The sequence below is a fragment of the Chelonoidis abingdonii genome, chromosome 17 (assembly GCF_003597395.2).
Source record: "Chelonoidis abingdonii isolate Lonesome George chromosome 17, CheloAbing_2.0, whole genome shotgun sequence".
NCBI classification, from domain to species: Eukaryota; Metazoa; Chordata; order Testudines; family Testudinidae; genus Chelonoidis; species Chelonoidis abingdonii.
In genome coordinates this window covers 11674635-11695837 of record NC_133785.1, presented here as the reverse complement: position 1 = coordinate 11695837, position 21203 = coordinate 11674635, and the positions used below count along the sequence as shown (strand labels likewise).

Sequence of the window (21203 nt, the reverse complement as noted above, 5' to 3'; positions counted from 1 at the left end):
CCCTGTAGTCACTCTTGATCTGCTCAGCGTCATACCTCGCAGTATCATTTGTGCCCACATGGATGAGTAGCATGGGGTAGTAGTCAGAAGGCCGGATAATCCTCGACAATGCTTCTGTAACATTTCGGATACGGGCCCCATGTAGGCAGCATACCTCCCGAGATGAAATGTCAGGGCAACAGATGGGCGCCTCCGTCCCCCTCAGCAGAGAGTGTCCGACCACCACTACCTTACGTTTCCTATTTTCAATGGTGGCAGCAGACCCCCCAGCCTTAGGGGTACAAGGCTTCTCCTCCTTTACTGTAGGGGGTGATTCCTTCTCTCCTGTATCAAGAAGAGCATAACGGTTACCTATTACCACATATGTATATATTTCATTGGCAGGCTTTTTTGTATACACTGAGTCTAAGTGGAAGGGGTAAATAGAACTTCTTGTCTAGAACTGTAGGCTTCTTATAACTGTTCTGCTACCAGACTTCTCACATCTTGCAATTGAAATAGTGATTATAGGAAAGCTTTTAATTGTGCTGCAAGGGGACAAGTGAGCAGTGTCATAAATCCAGAGGGCCTGTTAGTATGTTCTGCTTGGGGGAGGGATAGCTCAGTGGTTTGAGCACTGACCTACTAAACCTAGGGTTGTGAGTTCAATCCTTGAGGGGGGCCACTTAGGGATCTGGGGCAAAAATTTGTCCTGCTAGTGAAGGTAGGGGGCTGGACTCGATGACCTTTCAAGGTCCCTTCCAGTTCTAGGAGATTGGTATATCTCCAATTATTATTATTATTTTTTATTGATTTGACAAGGACATTAGAGGGATGGGCTGTTTTTCACTGGATCATTAGAAACGAGTCTCATAAACAAGAATTAAAACATAATTTTTCTTACCTTACTGTACTCTCTTCTCTATATCAGAAATGCCTGTCTACGCACGTACTGGAAATACATTGCTCTGTGTTACATATCACGTGTCCAGTTTTTCTTCTAATTATCTTGTTCCCACTTGGGACAGCAAGGAAAGACACGAGAGCATATAAAGCACTATAGCTTGCGACTTAGAATTTTCTCATACAAGCAGAATCTCTATATGCAGGAAGGTATAAAAGTCTTATGAAATGTGCATCCCGTAAAGAGTGTTGCTTGATTAGAGACAGGTACCTGTGTTATCAGCAAGCAGGTGGAGGTTATCTTTGATGACTGCCCTGGTATTTTTTTCACCATGCTCTCTTCCTGCCACAACTCTTACTGTTAAACCTCTCTATTATCTCCCTCCAGTTTTTAGAGCTCTTTGTGTGTAGCAGCCTGCATCTCAGCTTTTACTGCCCTCTTAGAGGCAGGGAGTACATTAGTACTTTTTCTCCTAACTTGTCCACAGATGTTTTTTCATGAAGGCAGTTGTTTCTGCTCAGATATTCTATATTCATCAGAGAGAGAGGCATTCCTGGAAGGAATGTAAAATGTTTGAAGCTAATGAAGTTTGTCCTGCATCAGGTTACAGTAGAGATTACACACTTTCTCCCGAATATCTCCACTGACTTTCTACAGAGCACTGGGTTTCCTCAACAGCTGGGAAATGTGTGAACAATTTGGAGCTGTTTGAGCAGATTCTCATTCTGCTGCCCTTCCTTTTCTATTTTTTTTTCCAGCTAACCCTCCACCCCCCTCCGCAATCTGAAAGATTACAGGGAGAATAGCTTTCAGAATATTGTGTTGATGTTTCATGTTTGCTGCTGCAATATTGTACCTATCTGAGAGAACACATTTTGTGACTCATCTTGCAAATGGCCACCTGAAAAAATTGACTATTTTGTATCCATTTAGTGTTTAAAGAATTAATGAAAACCCACTTTTAAAAACTTGCATTAAAACCAAATCATCTCATGGAAAAAAACTGAGAATTGAAACAGTGTCATTCTTTAAATGTTGGCTGTAGAGTCCATTCAGGGTAAAAAAGCAAGGCTGCCAAGTGTTGGTAATAAAGACAAGGGAGATTTGCATGATGAATTGCAGAGTGACACACACAAACTAATCAGCTTGTTCCAAAGCACAATGATACTTAGTTTTGGAAGTTGTTGAATTTCTTATTTCCATTCCAAATTAATACTTAAAACCTAATCAAGTGGTTATCTTGGATTTTAGTACAATTTTTACACAATTAACATTCCTATTGACTTACTGCGATTTTCTATTGAGCTAATTACTTTTTCACCCTTTTTAGGGTGTCAAGCCAGCAAGTTTTGAGAAAGTTACTGATCCTGAAATTAAGGAGATAATTGGAGAGTGTATTTGCAAAAATAAAGAAGAAAGGTTTGTTTCAAATGGCCAAGTTTTATATGAAAAATTATTTTTATGTTTAGATTTATTAAAGCTTCTCTGGGTGTTCATTATATAGAAGAAAATACACAATGCTGTACTTCATATGAAGCGTAAAGGACGACTTCCACCACCACCACCACTAAAGATCAAGATAATAAAATAAACCCAGCCTTCCCTCCCCTTTATAGACTAAGGTCAAAAATGACCATTCTGATCTTGTCTGACCTCCAGCCTAACACATTGCATAAAATTTCATCCAGCAATTCCTGCAATGAGCGCAATAATTTGTGGTGAAACTAGAGGATGTCTTTCTAAAAAAAGACATCCAGTGTTGCTTTAAATGCTTCATGTGATGGTGAATCCACCCCACACCTTGATAAATTGTTCCAGAGATTATTTAGACTCTCTGTTTAAAAAAAAACCAACCATGCCTTATTTGAATTTGTCTAGCTTCAGAGTCCAGTTGCAGGTCAGACTAGGTGATCACAGTTGTCCCTTCTGGCCGTATAATCTGAATCCTGTAGACCAGAGCTGTCTCCTTGATGAGGGGCCTCCTCTCACCTGTGTCGTATTGAATCTCAGATTTGTAAGCAGTCTTGGGATGGGACTGCATTTCTGTTTCCCTCTGCACTATGGAGCACTTGGTGCATAAATGAATAATGCTGAAGGTCTGCCAAATATCAAATGTCTAATTCCCAAGGATTCCTAAAAATACTAGACATACTACTTATATCTACTAAGAATACAAATTTCTTATGGCTGAATGCAAAGCATGCTATGGTTGTTAGCCTTGCCTTTAGAGGGCCTTTCTATTTATGTTAATAAATACTTAATTGCAAGTGTTTAAATTATGCAGCATTTGATATTATTTTTGGACATCTTCTGTTCCAGATATGAAATTAAAGACTTATTAAGCCATGCCTTTTTTGCTGAAGATACTGGGGTAAGAGTGGAACTTGCAGAAGAAGACCATGGTAGGAAATCCTCTATTGCCTTAAGACTCTGGGTAGAAGATCCTAAGAAACTGAAAGGAAAACCCAAAGATAATGGAGCCATTGAGTTTACTTTTGATCTGGAGAAGGAAACTTCTGATGATGTTGCACAAGAAATGGTAAAATAAACTTCTCCTGACAAAAATATGTATATAAGTAATACATAAATCTCAAACGACAGCAGGAACAAATCTGGTAAAGTAAATTCCACTTAGAAGGGTCAGGCTATCTAGTTTAAATAGGATGACATTAGTTTTAGAATGAATGCTGGAAGAAAACACGAGTAGTAAAAGAGGAAAAACTAATAATCTGGCAAAACATGTTGTTTAATCCCAAGGACAGACAAAAGAAAACTATGTAACCCAGCTCTATCTGTTTTATGTCTTCAGAGATGATTGGAGACTTGCTTAAATCAAGGATAATTTTAGACTACAAGTGGAGTTGTTTTGAAGAGTTCAAAATTGCAAACAAAAATTGAAAAACATTTTCCATTATGCTTTTCACAAACACTTTTTCCATCTTTTCAAAAAATTCTCACTTTGAAAAATTAGGAAGAATTTATATAAGAAAAAAGGTTTATAAAGAGCCATTGTGCTGATAAAATTAAGCAGGTAGCTGAAATCAAAGTGTAGTATAAAGAGTGATGGAAGAGGAAGTTTTTTTAATAGTGGAGAATATATATCTACCTTAATTTTTATATCTTCCTTTGTAAGATGTTTTCTGGTCTTTGTTTTAGAAAATTTTTATCTTCTAATATCACTATGTTATTCTGAAAGAGAAATATTATTCTGGGCCATACTTTAATGCCAATTAATTTTTTCCCCATCAAAAGTTTACTTTTAGATAAGATTGACAAGACCAAGAAAATTGCTAACAAATGTGATCTGAAGTTAGACCAGTTAATTAGACACACAGTTCGAAAGTATTAAGTGACCGTTTTCCCCTATGCAACTTTATACTATACGTTGGCCAACAGACACAATCTTAATAATAAATATGTATCCTAATAGTAACAGCATCTTAAAACTAAAGCAACTTTTTTCTTGCACGAAAACATGGAAATAATTAAAAGTATGAGTTATTTATCTCATTTTGTAACAGGTTCAGAGGAGCAGATGATAAAACGCGTTTATGTAATGCTTCATGAAAACAGAATGAGCAAAGAACTCTTCATCTGAACTCTGAGTTACTTTCATTTTTCCCTGTGGGATTTTATTTAGTGACAGTATCACCATTACTTCTGTTCTGCCGAGAAGGCGACCATTTTCAGAGTGTAATTTTTGCTTAACTTTCACATCTATCCATAATTTAGCATTCCAAAATACATTGAAGGAAAAAAGTTAGCCTGCTCTATCTTCCTAACTCTGACATGAAATTGATATATAATGTTTCATGCAATATATTGTGACACAACTCACCTTATTAACGTTTACTGTGTGATAGTTACCATGTTTTTGTAATCATATTTAAACATTTATGAAAATTGTTGACATTTAAACTTCTGCAACTTACTTGTACTATCTATGCTAAATTTCTTTTAAGAGGGAAGGTGGTTTGGTTTTGTTTTGTTTAGGCAGAATTACCCCAAAAGGATCGCATCCAAATTGCTATAATATCTTTACCTCCTCCAGATGCTATAAAAAGTATGATTTATTCAAAACAATTAACAGATTTATATAAACAGTATCTACTCCTTAGCCACTTTTAAAAAAGGAACATGTATTCCTGAAGGAAATGGCTTTTTTGACCATTCTAAATTATTGGCAAATGCGGAAACTCTATGCTTTGCCAATGTGTGTTGCTGTAGATGCTTGTGGAGAAGATAGTGTTGGGCATATGAAATTTGATGATAGTTAAGAGGTTTCAAAACTCATGAAATTGAGTAACAAACCCATTTAAAGTATCTGTGTAGGCAAAGAAGGAAAGATCTGAAATAAGGCACATTCATAAGTGGGCTGACAACCTGTGGTTAAATTTCACAAATGGTGGTATTGAAAAAAATCGTGCCATTATTATAAGTTTAGCATTCTTTAGATGAAAGTGTGAAGTAGGAATGAATATAATTTTAGAACTTGTTAACATGACAGATTTTCAGTTCCCTTCCCGTCTGGACTTGAATAGAAGAATTGACTTTACTTTTTGCCATAGAAGGCTCTGTGAGCTTATGTGACTCATCACCTGAGCACGTTGTTAACTAGCTCCCCAGAAGCTCCTACTTTCACCATAAGGTTTTTACAAGAAGCACTTTCTACATCCCTAGTCCAGGGACATCAATTTATGGGCTGGGAGTCCATCAGAATGTCTGCAAGTGCCTAGCCTTACACGGCACCTGTCTTCAGCTATCTTCCATGCTATGTTGTGCCTTTTTTCAAACAAGCAGCAAAAAAGTAAACTGCCAACGGTCTTGTGGTTGGGTGGGAGGGAAAAGGAATATATCCAGGGTGCCTTTCTGAGGGTAAGCGCCCCTGCACCTGAGAAGAGTGCTTAGAACGTTCTTGCAATGGTCGTAGGTCTTTCCTAGAAGTACAGGGCAAGCAATTATTATTTTTAAATACTTCAGTGCCAGACATTTAACTCAAAACTGTGTTGAATTCCTGATTCTGGGAGGAATAGCTGCATGGTTCATGTTATTTCAAACCCTTCCTTTTTTTGCCATGAAAAGATGCCAATTAAAATGCACATGTACATGCACTTGATAAGTTTATATGCCTTCCCTGCAGGTTGACTCTGGATTTTTTCATGAAAGTGATGTCAAGATAGTTGCAAAGTCAATACGAGATAGAGTAGCATTAATACAGTGGAGAAGAGAGAGAATTTGGCCTATGATACAATCAGAAGACCATCAAGTTTCTGAATGTTTGGAGAAATTGAAGGTGCCGCAAGCACAACAGGTTCAAGTAACATACCTTTCACACACTGGTCAACAAACTCTGTCAGAGCTCGAGGAGCCAGAAGCTGACCAGCATCTATTTCAGCATAACCTCCCCACCAGCGTTACATCTGTTGCATGTAAGTCCTACGTTTGCATTGCATCTTGTGTGAGCAGTTATGATTCTCCTGGCATAAAATGGATGAAATCCACAACTGTCAGCGCTCTGAGCTATACATTCAGAGCGTTGCATACAGTTTTGCTCACTAGAGGAAAGTCTAAATTCTAAATACTAGAGGTATTCTGAATTCAGGAGAGAAAACTTCTACAGAATCTACATTATCTATCAGTCATTGACTAACGTTACAGATACAGGGTGAGTAAACATATGAAAGATTAAGGTATGATAAATTGGTGAATAAAATAGCACGAAAATTGAAAGTACTTTTAATTAAAGTACTTTGCATTAAAATACATTTTTTAAAAATCCAATATTACAAATAAAACTTTCCATATTGATTCGCAAGAAGGAATTAATGTTATTTTCGAGAGGGGGCTGGGTTGAGTGTGTTTTTGTTTTGCTTTTTAATTTTTATAAATCCCAACAAAATCAGTGACACAGATGAGTTTGTCCAAGAGCAACTGTTCTGAAAACAAAGGTGTGGTGGTTTCTAGCAATTTGTGTGTGATGTGTCTGATGGCTCTGCTGAAGGCCTGTTCTTTTGTAAAGCTGTGCCTAGATGTACAACAGAAGAGAGCTGATACTGGACACTTCAGGAAGCAGTCAAAGATTTCCACATTTAGTGGGAGTAGTGTATTGCAGTTGTCATGGAAGGTGCCAAGGAAATGACAGCTTAAGGTAGTGGCTTGGTCACATGGATCCTGAACATTACATCTAAAACCTCATGGCCCAGCTGTTTCAAACCCAGGCAAGTTCTTGCTACTAAGAAAATGCCTGAAGACCTATGCCAGGTTCTTCATGATGCCGTTACGTTGTGAAGTTCATTTAAATGCCATCCAAAGAATTCTTGACTTCTTGCATTGCTCTGTGATGATGTAGGTTTCCTTCACCTGCAGCCTTCTTTAAACTCAGTATGAAAGTGGCTTTCTAATGAAGAGCAGAAGTGCAGGATTTCCCTTGCTGACTTCGAATAAGTTGTTGTGGGAGGCACACTGAGCCTCCCCTTGCTGACATTTGGGCACTAAGACAAGCTGAACTCTTCCCAAAGGGTGGAGTATGAATGTCCTGTCCATGCAGATCAGTGTGGAAGCATTCATCAGAAAACTTGGCAAATAGTCTTCTGGATGGAAAGGAGATGCTATCTTCTCTTTGTCTTAGATTTTAGAATCTGAGGAGCCAGTTGGGAATTTTCAGGAGTTCATAATGTCAGCATCTGAAGAAACTTCAGATCCAGCTGTATTACTGTTTTACGTGCTGACCCTGGTTATAGGGGCGAAAGGTGGACCAGTAACCCTTTCAACCAAGATGCTGTTGGCTCAACAGCATTCACTGGTCCATTGCAAGACAAAATTGTGAGACATGTCACAAGTCCATGCAACTGATTTTCTCTAGTAGAAACTCAGCTGGTTTGGGGGTGTTTCTGAATGAGGAGGTACCCAGCTTTAGTTGCAGAGCCTTGAGAGTTCTTCATCCCATTTTAATTTTCCTATTTCTGAGCCTCAGGTTTCTTTTCAGTGATTTAGGGGGGAAATTGCAGTCTCGTGGTGATCAAAAATAATTTAAGACCATGTCCCCCTTTCCCCACCCCAGATCAACCTTCAGAACAATTTTTTCAGCAAGACAGGCTCCCCTATCACACTGAATTGTGAGTGTATTTACAATTTTATTGGTGTACTTTTAAGTATTAGTGGTCTTCAGGTTGATATTGCAAAATATTTTAGACTGGAAGCTCAGAAAAAGTTTGGGGCAACCCTGTTCTAGCCTGTTTTACTAAGGCCTTCTCTATGCCGAACAGCAATGTGCTATGTGTGTGGGGGCGTGATTTCTAAAGTACACTAATGAATTGTGCATTAATTGGTCCATGTAGACCCTGCTGGTGCGTGCTAATGGTTCCATACTTTAATGTAGTATTATTCAAAATCTTTAGTGTACACCAGCAGGGTTTATACAGACCAATTAATGCATGAGACATTAATGTGCTTGAAAAATCACATCCTCGTATGGTGCATTATCCCTTGGTTTAGACCAGGTATATCCCAAGGTAAACCCTTAGACAAACTGATGTACAGATTCTCCTACTAAACTGTTAAGCCAATGCTATCTTTTTGTTGCTTTGGAATTTTATTATAGACATTATTTGATTTAAATAGATATTATTTGAAGCACAGAGACCGCTTATTCCTTAATTTGGGTATTTTATAAATAAATATACAAAATCCTTACCCATTTTATAGTTCACACGTTTGTGCTTGAGTTAGCTTTTGAGTACTGAACATAATAATTCAACAAGCTCATCACAAAACAGCAAACTTTCAGAAGGTATAAAATTGTCTTACTGTTACAATATTTTCAAAACTTTACAGAATGACAAGTACAATAAACAAAACTTTTAGATGATGATGATTTGGTCTGATCTTATATTTTTTTTCTGACTACATACTTACCTCATATAAGCTGACTCCTTTGAGGAACCTTTTACAAAAGACACCAAGTTAGTTAAAAATAATAGCTAACAGAGATTAATTGTGCCTTTCTGTGACTGTTGAGCTGGCACGTTACTGGGTGTAAATACATGTATTAAATACCCAATTTGCCTCCTGGTTCCTACTTTTAATTTATTTCTTGCTTTACTTTGGTAATTCCATATCCCATGTCTTTGGATGCTGCTTTAGTGCTATTGAGTCTAAAAGCTCTATAAATTACTTTCCTATCTCTTCCATGTGATATTGAGAGAGAGGATGCAGAGATGATATTAATAATTTAATATCTACATGCAACATGGTGTGCCAAGAAAATCTAGGTTTGACTCTCAGCTTCTGCTGTAGCTCTGTTCACTTACATTCTGTCTTCCTTTGTGGTCTTGAATAATTATTTGTAATAAGATAAAACTCTGTTTTCTGTAAAAACACCTACATTGTTATAATAGGCAGCATCTGATTTTTAAACTGGCAGTTCAGAAAATTAGAGGTGAAGTTTAGTTTTTTTTCAAAACATAATCGGAAGGTTAGTTTCTGAAAACTGAGTGGGGCTCACATCTGGGTCCCATTTTATTCAAAGCTCTGTAGAGCAAGCCCTGTGGGGGGATGGGGAAGATGAAGGGTTTTAGATAAAGATATGGTAAAATCATACTCCTTTAATTTAAAATCCTTTTAACAATTATGGTTCAAGTCTGCTACAATCCACTTTTAGTCCAGTTTGTTAACTCCTCCCTGTTGTGACAGGGTATTTTAACTTCACGACTACTGCTGCTTTGGTTATTTCAAGGGTAAAAACAGCAGCTAGAGAAAAAGAAGCTAGTTAACAGTGCAGATATATTTTACTGGCTTCAGTAAACTTGAAAAGGCCTTTTTTTTCAAGCCTTTAATATTTAACAATGCCATTATAAGCCTTATTGCTGTTTGACAAAGATGTCGCTCTTGCCCAGTTCCCAGAGTTGTGCAGTTTTTCAGATTAATCAGCCTAACTCTCTGTATTATGAGCACTGACAAAGCGGTGAATTGTGCTCCTAATCATTAAAAACTTGGATCAAGATGACTGCTTATATAAAACAGTTTTATTTCATCCAGTTATTATGGTGTTAAGTCCAGGTATGTTAAGGCTTTCTGTTCATAATAACAAAACCAGGAAAGAGTAAAGATGTATTAAAATTGCTTAGAATTCAATTGTCATTTCAGTGGATCTGTTTTTGTGTAGCTTTACTGTGCTTCAATGGCAAGCAATGTCTAAAATTGCAAGGCAGGTCAAAACCAAGTTAGTGATTTAGAGCAGTTTTTTAGGTATGCCTAGCATTTTACTCACTGTCATGCACCAATTAATATACAGCTGTCAAAAAGCCATGATTTGTTTTCCTAGTTTCTCCATTGTACGTTTTCCCGTATTTTTTTTCTTGCTTTATTAGTATTCCTCAACTAAGGTGGAACTACATAGTGAAGCTGATTATAAATTTTATATTGGCTAACACATAGAAAATAATGGAATGTTTCATAACTTATTTGAAATTTGCAACACTACTGAACAAAAGGGAATTAAAATAATCATTAAACCACTATATCTCCAAAGGAATTCATCCTGCAGGCAGCTGAGATCCCTCATCTCCCACTGAAGTCACAGTCAGCTCACTCTTCTTTCATGCTATAAAATCCATAGAAAGTCTGCAATTCTTAATATCAATGTTGTGACCTCTAAAGGGAATATCAATGTGCCTAGCTCTGCACAAAATCTATAGGAGACTAAGAGACTCTCTTCATTTCTGGCTTCAGGGAGGAATGATGAACCATTCACAGAAAATAGCATTTGTATTATATAACTTATGTATATGGTAGAAATAGCTAGGGTAATCAAAATGCCAATTGCATAAACCCCACATAGGCCTCCCCTTTCAGTCACTACTTGAACATTTTGTTTGATTTGTTAAGCTCTTAATAAAAAAGATTGTTTTTTCAGCTGACAGCACATTTGACAGCGGTCAGGGGTCCACAGTTTATTCAGACTCCCAGAGCAGCCAGCAAAGTGTCATCTACTCATCTCTGCCTGATTCAATACCTCCTGCTATTCAACGGGTTTACAGTCCACCTCTAACTGAGAGCCAGGCTTTGCCCCAAAGCCTTCAGCAGCTGGGGCACTACCAGCAGCCTTCTGTAGTAAGTCTCATTTTTTTTCCAACAATGTTGAATATACTAGACCATGTTTAATGACTCACCTTATATTCTGCCTTCAGTGAGCGTAGATCCCACAGCTCACCCTTTTTCTTCTCTGCCCAATTTGTACCAATACTGATTTATTTAATACGTGTATTCATACTTTCCCCCAAAAATGTGTTTTGCTATCAAAAAATAGGACATTTATAATTGTACTTCCTGTGCTCAAAGAAATGTTTTATTGCTTGCTACAGTACTTTAATTTAAACACCATAAAGTGAGCATTCATCTTTTTCATTTCACTGAGTTGTTTTTAATAGCTTTGCCGTGATTAGACTTAACCTCATGAGCATATTCATTTGAGAATTATTTTTTGTTTTTGTTTTTCGTTTGTTATTAATATAGCCACGTATTGTTCCTTCATTTGTTCAAGAGCCTCTTGAGTCCGATGTTTCTTCCTGTTGTGCTAAAGGTCAAGCGTCTATTGAATGCCTTTCTAGCTCTTTGCTTAGATTTAATGTTGCACAGAGGCGAAGAAGCACTTCTGTTATTGAGGCTCCAAAACCCAACACTGGTAACCCAGACAGATATTCACACTTATTCTTGTGTTCATGTTACAATGACCTTGGCCAGCAAGAATTAATGGACTTGTCACTGCAAGAAGAATTGTGTGCAATCGAACATAAACCTTCCGATCTCTCCAGTGAAAGAATCAGTGTAGGCCCTAGTGTATCCTTCAGAAATTCCAGTGGCACACTGGGCCTATGTTAGCCAATACTTGTTACCCATGATTCACAGCACTCACAGCAATTATCGCCGCCATAGCGATTCAGTAGTGGCTTTGACTCCACATGTTACATCCTCTCTTCCAACAGAACTAATAGAAGAAAGCATAAAAATATCACCTAATAGAGAAGAGGAAGCAGGTAAACCACAGTTAGTGGCATTAGAGATCTCTGCAAGTACCACTGATATAATAATCATTAAACACAGTTGTCAGGCATGCTTTGCCCATCTGCTTCAGTCTGGAGAAGATCCAAAAAAGTCAGGGCCCCTTACATGTGCCACAGATACTCCTCGCTGCCTCTGTAACAAACTAAAGAAAACCTCGGTATCCCTACCTCTTCCTCAAGTGAGCAGGCCTTGCGGCAGAAGTTCAGACCTGCCTTTATTACATGAATCTCTGCAGCACATAATTAGCCAAAAGACCAGTTCTACTCCTGTGAGAACTGCAAGAGTCACAGAAACAGTCCTGCATTCTCAGTCCTTCAGTTATGAGGAAGCCAGCATGCCTGGACTACCTCCGCCCTTCTATAAAGTTTGCACTGGCAAAGCATCACTAACGCAGAAGACCAGTCCAGTGACCCCATCTGTGCAGAGCAGTAGGAACAGCCTAGCTAGTAAAAAGACCACTAGTGATGTGGTAGGTTGAATCCCTTGTTTCATCCCTAGTCGTTTAGAAGAACGAAAAACCAAATCCAAGAATGACAAGTTCTCCTGTTTGATCCAAAATTTCCCCAGATGCTTCAGAAATGCCACACTTACCCTGTTTCCCCCTTGTTTTCCAAAATGCCTGTGATAGAATGTAAAGTGTATTTAGTTTGAATGATCCTGTGAATCGCTTGAATCACCATCCTGTTTAACTTGGGTCTCTGTAACACACTCCCTCAGTTGCTGAAACCATCTGCCCTTTGAATGTAGTGGTGTTGGTTGCATCCTTTCTCCTGTATTTTTCACATGAAGAAATAACAATTGTGATTGAGTATAGTAATTTCTCTTCTGCAGAAGACATAAAATTGAGCAGTGCAGTATAGTGCCTTAGAGCAGACACACTCTTTTTATTGGTTTCATTGGTACAGTCTCAGTAACTGGACTTAAATGTGATCTGTTTTTGTTTTGTTTTGTTTTTTAATTGGGGGCTGTGAAGGGTAAAACAGCAGAAAATATTTCACTTGGTTCTATATTTTTTCATAAGCAATATTTTTTTCCTCCATATTTCATGTCAACTTAATTTTTTACAGCATTTTCATCTAACATAGGTATAAACTGTTACGAGCTTAAAAAGAGCAGTTGATGTTTAAGCCATAAATACTTTGACATATTTAAGTAGGAAATTACTAAATATATTACTGCGGTAGTATAGCATCATTCAGTAAGAGGAGTAATTGGTGTTCCTTATATGTAAATAGGGTTTTAAGTCTATTTCTTTAATCTACGTACCTATCCTTTTTCTTGAACAGGAGTTTGAGACTTTGCTTATTAAGAACTTTACATTATTTTACTTCCATTCTCTGTTGCTGGGTTGTTGTTTTTTTAAATCCTGTATCAGTCTCCTGGCCTCCAATTTAAGTCAATCTCCTGGCGATAGAAGTTGTTTGTTTTTAAGTTACCAACTGGAGTTTACCCAGCTAATTGTTGTTTTTTAATGTATTTTGTGTGCATAAGAGAGGGTGGGGGAGGGAGAGAGAGCACTTCCAGTGACAGAGGTTGGAGCTTTTATGGTCCATGTCCAATAAAGAGAAATGCAATACAGTTTTTGTTTTTATCTCCCCTGGGAAAGCTCTCTTCCTGGAGATGTTACCTTCCTTTCCTTGTGTTTTTCATTTCTCTTTCCTTGTTTTGCATTGAATATTTAGTATCAAGCATGTTCTTAAAAATCAGTGGTAGATGACATTTTATTGATGTTTCTTCTAAACTAATTTTATTTTCCTCTCCTCCAGCCTGGACTAACAGTGGCTCAGGCTCCACCTGCTGTTCTCTCTGAGCGACCGCAACATTACCAAGAGCCAGCAATGACATTCCCAGTCATACAGCCAGTCACAGTTGCTTCATCACAGATGGGGCAATCTAAGCCTGTTTTAGCCAGCCAGCAGGTGAGAAGCTAAACTATCTGACCCCATCTCTTCCCTTTCTTTTCTTGTAAAGCAAAACCACTGTCCGAGGTCACTTCGAGGACTTCTGAGAGATCATGTCTGCTTATTGAATAGTACTACTGTACTGTACTGTTAAACCACCCTTTAAATGCATTAGTTAGGTTTGAAACCTTGCGTTTGAACACAAGTCATAATATTCAGAAAGAAGTTACATTTATGAATATTACACACCAATGTTTCCACTTTCTTTCCCTGGCTTATCAGTGATTTAGTGATTGGATGCATTAGTAGACAGAACTTGGACATAAACTCTTTATCCAGAGTAATGGAGAGAATCCAAGTTTAATATTTGCTCTTAAATCACACAGTAGTTTGGCTTGCTAAATAGAAAAGCTGATCACTCTTCCTTGATGCTGGTGGCTCTCAACCTTTTCATCATTTCAACCCCATGTTACTCAGAGCAAATGATCCCAAGCCCCACTTTCACATGTGCTAGAGACAACCAACATTCACGTAAATGAAATACTGTAGAAAACCCATACAGTTATAACTGCGTTTTTGTGAATATAGTTCATTGAGGTAGAAGAGCTTGTTCCCAGGTGCTGGGCTTAGAGTCCTTGTCCTCTTCACCTCCTTACCAGGACGCCCTGAGGCAATTGGTGGTTGCTATCCATCTCTCCTGTTCTCTCCTCCCAGGCAGCTCCAGGCTGGCTGAGCACTAGCAGAAGGGTTGTTGGGCAGAGGAAGAAAGACAATCTGTGTCAGCATCTCAGCAGGCACCTATAATCTGGAAGGGTCGCTGATGGGGAAACTCTGCTCAGCCTCTGCGGCCTAAGTCGCTGTGGGAGAGTTGGACTGGAGGTGAAGTAGGCAAGCAGGAAACCCAAGGGAAAGCCCAGACAGCCATTTGTATTATTTGATTTTCAAAACAGCAAATAAATAAATAAAAATAGCTTGACTCAGTCAGAGAGTCCTAGCCCCATAGTTTGAGGCCCTGCCATAACCTATTGTACAATTTCTCTATCACCACGTATTAACCTGCTAGATGTTCTGATACCTGCTATAGTACCTACAGGGGGATGCAGGTCTGAGCAAAGCATAACTTTGAAAAAAGCTAAGTAAGTGAACAACTTTGTTTTCTTGTTTTCATTTTGTTGTTAGCACTTGAGATGTGCATGACTCGCTAATAAATTAATATCAGGAAAACAAACTTTTGTCTATTCTAAACTGCGCTCAGATCTTCAGGAAGATTTTTAGAGCGTTTTTTCCAAGGGAGCTTGAGGGTTAGAGGCCAACTTTGAATTTAGGAATAATGTATAGTTTTTTAAAAACATAGTACTGTGTGTTCTTGATCCACCAGGTAACACTCTTCTAAAGGAAGAATCTGGCTGTCTCTAGACAGTCTCCAAAATGCTGATTCCTCCAATATCTGTCTAGGATGCTCAGATAATTCTCTGAAATCTCATGCATAGTAAAGGTATTTACAAAGCATCTATTGTATGCTGGAAAGTTGAGAGAGTCTCAGATGCTTCAGTTCTTGGACAAGAATCCCATACTAACTGGTAGTAAAAAATTTATCTCAGGCCAACACAAATGTCATAAAGACCTGTCCTGATTCTGTGTTTCTACCAAAAACTCAGCTTCTGTGAACACAAGCTATGGTTTAAATGGGCTGAGGAGTGTTTATGCTCTCTGTGCACAGGGCAGAGGAATGTACTGCCTTACTAACAGATGTCTTTTTGTCTCACCAGCTCCCTCCCACCATTTAGGCTGTCAAAATATGCCATATTTCTAACACTAGCATAGTTGGCATAGATGGATGCTTATTTTTCTCTTGAACTTAGAGCTATCAAGCTGAATTTCAAAATCTCTTTAGTCTTAGTAATATTCAGTGGAATAGCTGAAGTTGTGTTATTGGGTGAAGTATTCTCTTTCTTCCAAAAGCACTTTCATAGAAACAGCATAATTTGATCTGCCTGTTTAAAACCTATGATGTCTTGAACTATTGTCTCGTATCCCCGTTATTCTAATGGGCAAAATAGTCTCATGTTCTCTCCTTGAGCCAGAAACGTTACTGCCTCTTGGATAGAATTGGGACAAGCTCCAATTGCAGGAAACTGTATTGGCCTCATGGGCTTTCTGCTGACACATCAGAATTTGCAGATTTTTCCATGTGCCAAATGCTGCTTTTACTCTTCTGGATTCAGGTCTTCTTTCACTTCCTAGCTCCTTTGCCTTCTCCTCCTTTCATGGAGGTATGGCTGGTGTTTGAAATACTAGTGTCACAGATGGAGCATGGGACTAAAACATCGTCAATATTTGTTTTTCTGATTAATCAAACGCACAATTTACTTCTTTTCATGTCTGTAGGTGCATCAGCAATTCACTTTGCATATTATTTTAGGGTGCAACATACTATTGTAGCATGTACTCTAGAGGTATAGGGTAAAATCCATGGCAGGGGCATTTGTTCACTCAAATGAACTGCTCCAGGCCTGGATTTAGACCAAAGAATGCAATTCCAGGTCAAAGTTGCACTTGTAAAAACCAATTTTTGAAACTCAGAAACCTAGCTCGGCTAAGCAGTGCCATGTGAAGATGAGGTAGATGGTTTGTACCTTTCACTGTAGAAATACTAGACCTTCTCACCAGGCAGATGAAGGATTCAGTTTAATGGCTGTTTAGCATTATGTAATTGCAATTTACCAATTATAGGAACACTTAAGTGTCTTTGTCCTGTTCAATAGCCTTCTATACAGTTCATAATATGAATTAGATAAGTTATATGAATAATGGTTCCAACTGTATGACAGTAGACCCAAGACTTGCTCTTTAAGCCTGCAAATCATTAAAGCAATTAAGCATTTGTTTTACATGGGCTTATGTTCTTTGCTGAATCAGGATCTAAATTGCCAGCAAGCTGCACGCTAAATGAGATACCTGTCATGTTTAGGGTCAGAGTGCTAAAAGCTATTTGAGTGGAATTTTCAAAAGCCCCTAAGTCACTTGAGAGAGCAAGTCTCATCGAAGTCAATGGGACGTGTGCCAAAGTCATTTAGACCAGATTGAAAATCACTTATCTTGTCTATTTCAGAGCAACTGCTACAGGTACATGAATATACATGAAATCAATATTAGGGCTGTCAAGCGATTAAAAAAAGTAATTGTGATTAATTGCGCGATTTTAAAAAATTAATCATGAGATTAAACAGTAATCAATACCATTTATTTATGTATATTTTATGTTTTCCACATTTTCAAATATATTGATTTCAAATACAACAGAATACAAAATGTATAGTGCTCAATTTATATTGATTTTTTTATTATAAATATTTGCACTGTAAAAAAGCAAAAGAAATAGTATTTTTCAATTCAGCTAATACAAGTACTGTAGTGCAATCGCTTTATCATGGAAGTTGAACTTACAAATGTAGAATTATGTACCAAAAAAACTGCATTCAAAAGTAAAACAATGTAAAATTTTAGAGCCTGCAAGTCCACTCAGTCCTACTTTTGGTTCAGCCAATCACTCAAACAAGTTTGTTTACATTTGCAGGAGGTAATGCTACCTGCTTCTTGTTTACAATGTCACCTGAAAGTGAGAACAGGCATTCTCATGGCACTGTTGTAGCCAGCGTCGCAAGATATTTACGTTCCAGATGCACTGAAGCTTCATATGTCTCTTTATGCGTCAACCACCATTCCAGGGAACATGCGTCCATGCTGATGACGGGTTCTGCTCCATAACAATCCAAAGCAGTGTGGGGCGACCCATGTTCATTTCCATTATCCAAGTCAGATGCCACCAGCAGAAGGTTGACTTTCTCTTTTGGTGGTTCGGGTTCCGTAGTTTCTGCATCAGAGTGTTGCACTTTTAGGACTTCTGAAAGCATGCTCCACACCTCATCCCTGAAGAAGGCACTTCAGATTCTTAAACCTTGGGTCGAGTGCTGTAGCTATCTTTGGAAATTTCATATTGGTATCTTCTTTGCATTTTGTCAAATTTACAGTGAAAGTGTTCTTAAAATGCACATGTGCTGGGTCATCACCTGGGACTGCTATAACATGAAATACATGGTAGAATGCATGTAAAACAGAGCAGGAGACATACAATTCCCTCCCCACCCCCACCCCGCAAGAGTTCAGTCACAAATTTAATTATTGCATTATCTTTTTAATGAGCGCCATCAACATGGAAGCATATCCTTTGGAACGATGGCCAAAGCATGAAGAGGCATGTGAATCTTTTAGTGCATCTGGCATGTAAATATCTTGCAAAGCCAGCTACAACAGTGCCATGTGAACGCCTGTTCTCACTTTCAGGTGACATTGTAAATAAGAAGCCGGCAGCATTATCTCCCATAAATGTAAACAAACTTGTTTCTCTTAGCGATTGACTGAACGAGAAGTAGGACTGACTTAACTTGTAGGCTCTAAAGTTTTACTTAGTTTTGTTTTTGAGTGCAGTTATGTAACAAAAAAAAACCATTTGTAAGCTGCACTTCCATGATAAAGATTGCACTCAATACTTGTATGAGGTGAATTGAAAAATACTACTCCTTTTGTTTATCATTTTTACAGTGCAAATATTTGTAATAAAAAATAATATAAAGCGAGCACTGTCGACTTTGTTTTCTGTGTTGTAATTGAAATCAATATATTTGAAAATATAGAAAAACATCCAAAATATTTTAAAATTTTCTATTGGTATTCATTTGTTTAACAGTGCGATTAATCGCAATTAATTTTTTTGAGTTAATCATCTGAGTTAACTGCGATTAATTGACAGCCCTAATCAGTATATTTGAAAATGTAGAAAACATCCAAAAATATTTAGATAAATGGTATTCTGTTATTGTGTAACAGTGTGATTAATTGCGATTAATTTTTTTTTATCGCTTGACAGCCCTACTTGTTACTTTGAGACTTACTGGGTAACCTGTGCTACCAGATGTAAGTAACCAAACACACACCTGTTCACTGTGTTTGGAAGCCACCAAGCTGCTTCAGTCTTAATTGTTTCTAGATGGGCAAGCCCACTTGATTCCTTAATCCATTTTATTCCCATTCTTGTGTTTTTATATTTTAAAAAAGGAAATAAGGGTTCTTGTTGAAGCATTCTGTCACTGAAAACACACAAGATCAAACAGTGTAGAGCTGTCATTCCTCAGAAGCAGCAAAGATGAAAAGCAGTGCTTATATTTCCCTATTATTTTTATCTTTACGGTTTTAACATCAAGCATATTACCTCTTAAATTACATCGAGCTTTCACTGAGACCGGTGAAGCAGGACAGATGCTTAGAGGTGAAAACGTGCTTATTAAGTCAGCCATGGAACAGTTATCTCATTCTAATCAAATTTTCTGTAGTATGGCAGGCCAATATAGCAGTGCCTCCCCTGTGCCTGCGAACCCAGAGCTTGGTTTTTGGGGCTGTCACTATAGAATCTCTTGCGAGATCCAAAATTATCTACTGGAAGGGGTACAGTAATGTTAGATTTGTGCCAGTCTGTTTGCTCACCAGCTGCTCTCCAATTGAACAAAATGGTAATCGTGTAAAACTTAATGAAAGGAACTGGGCAGTGTTCAGCTGAACTGAAAGAGGCTCAACGTTTAGTCACATTTTGCTATTAAATTCTTGTCTTATACTGTGAATGTTTACAAAATTAGGTTATAATTTAGAAACTGTCACTTTTTATATATGCTGTAGTATAAACTTACAGCCAAGAAAGGTGGGGCAAGAGGCATTTCATATGGGAAGATGGTGTAATTGTCTTTCCTCTATCCAAAGAAAAGTTCTAAAACTGTTGTCACAACAACTAACCTTTCAACTCTAGAGTGTGGTCCCTGCAGGCGAGAGTTGAGATCATTCATAAAGATGAGTTGTCACTTGATAAAAGCTTCCCTACATGTTTAAAACAGGATCGCGAAACATAAATATTAAACAAAAAACTTTGTTTTGACCTGCAATGATTATTTAAAACATTCTCAAAGGGTCTTTTAAAGTGCTGCTTTTTATGTAAGAAGTCAGGTCTTTACTTTCCTCTCTTGGCAAGGTTGCTAGAGAATGCGAATCGTGATGTTACCTGAGTTTGTGAGCTTTTTGCTGTCCCACCTCCTGACCAACAAAGAAGGGATGCTGAATATTCACTTATTAATTGGAATCCCATTCACTTCATTTGGAAGCAGGGAGAGAGCCAGCTCTGGTCACATACTCTTTTGACATCACTGTTCAATTCTGAGAAGTGTCTTTTTATGTATCACAAAAATCATAAATGTTGAGGAGAGGGTTGCTTTGCTCTGTAGTTCACTTTCAGATATTAGAGGGTTATGGGATGGTCAGCCTAAGACATGAGTTTTTTATGCTGTCAGTTCCCGAGCCTTTGCTTACACTCAGATCTGCCAGGATAGAGAGAAATACTCTTAGAACCTAGTTTTTGTAGCTTTATTGCAATAAGAATGAAATATTCCTTGATTGGCCAGAGAGACGCATTATAAATTTGCAGTACATTTAAGTGTCTAGGCTCTTTTACAGAGTGAATTTTTGAATGACAATATTGCCTTGGTTTGCTCTACATATAGCAATATTTGGGGTCCATAGCTGGAAGATTTTTGCAGGGCTGGCTAGAAAATAGAGGTTCTTTTGTCCTTTGCCAAGCTTTAAAGAGCCTGCATGATTGATTAAAAATAGCCTCTCCAAACAGCTCGAATCTGCCTTTTGTGGTAATGAAGGTTTTATTTAAATAAGACTTCAGTCTAGGCTCTTGTACAGTGTTTGAACTGGAAGTGTCAGTCTTTTTTACCAGTGCTGCTCAATATGAGTTCTGTTTTGAGCATGCAGCTTTAATTGGGAAGAAAACAAGACTGGTGTCCAGTGAACTGGATTCTTTCTTAATATGCAATTTCTTTTATTCTCTATCAGCAACCCATACCACAGCAAGCTCCTCTGCAGCAGGTTCTAGCCAGCCAGCCAGTTTGTCCATTGCAGCCTGCTGCCCATCTGCTGCCCCAATATCAAACCCAGACTTCTCAGGTGGCAGCTACCAGTGCACAGCTAACACCACTACAGATTTCCACTGTGCAGCAACTTCCTCATGTCCCACCCTCCCAGGTAAAGTGTTCTGAGAATTCAGTGGTGTTTTAAATCATTTTAAAGGCACATCCATTCAGGTAACATTTTCTGGCCCATGATCAATGTCATAGAAACATAGACTATCAGGGTTGGAGGTCATCTAGTCCAACACCCTGCTCAAAGCAGGACCAATCCCCAACTAAATCATCCCAGCCAGGGCTTTGTCAAGCCTGACCTTAGAAACCTCTAAGGAAGGAGATTCCACC

General features: G+C 38.1%; 2 protein-coding genes across 3 annotated transcripts in view; one reads left to right on the top strand and one right to left on the bottom strand.

Moving 5' to 3' along the window:
* The window catches only part of PACS1 (phosphofurin acidic cluster sorting protein 1), a 548517-nt gene that overhangs the window by 286500 nt on the left and 240814 nt on the right, over positions 1–21203 (bottom strand). The gene's annotated exons all lie outside the window — the stretch shown is intronic.
* Positions 1–21203, top strand: part of WNK2 (WNK lysine deficient protein kinase 2) — a 173462-nt gene that overhangs the window by 85629 nt on the left and 66630 nt on the right. Inside the window, 6 exon segments of the mRNA XM_075073367.1 lie at positions 2214–2302; positions 3203–3422; positions 6024–6312; positions 10797–10993; positions 13711–13863; positions 20788–20976. Of these exon segments, the coding sequence (XP_074929468.1) occupies positions 2214–2302; positions 3203–3422; positions 6024–6312; positions 10797–10993; positions 13711–13863; positions 20788–20976 (1137 nt within the window).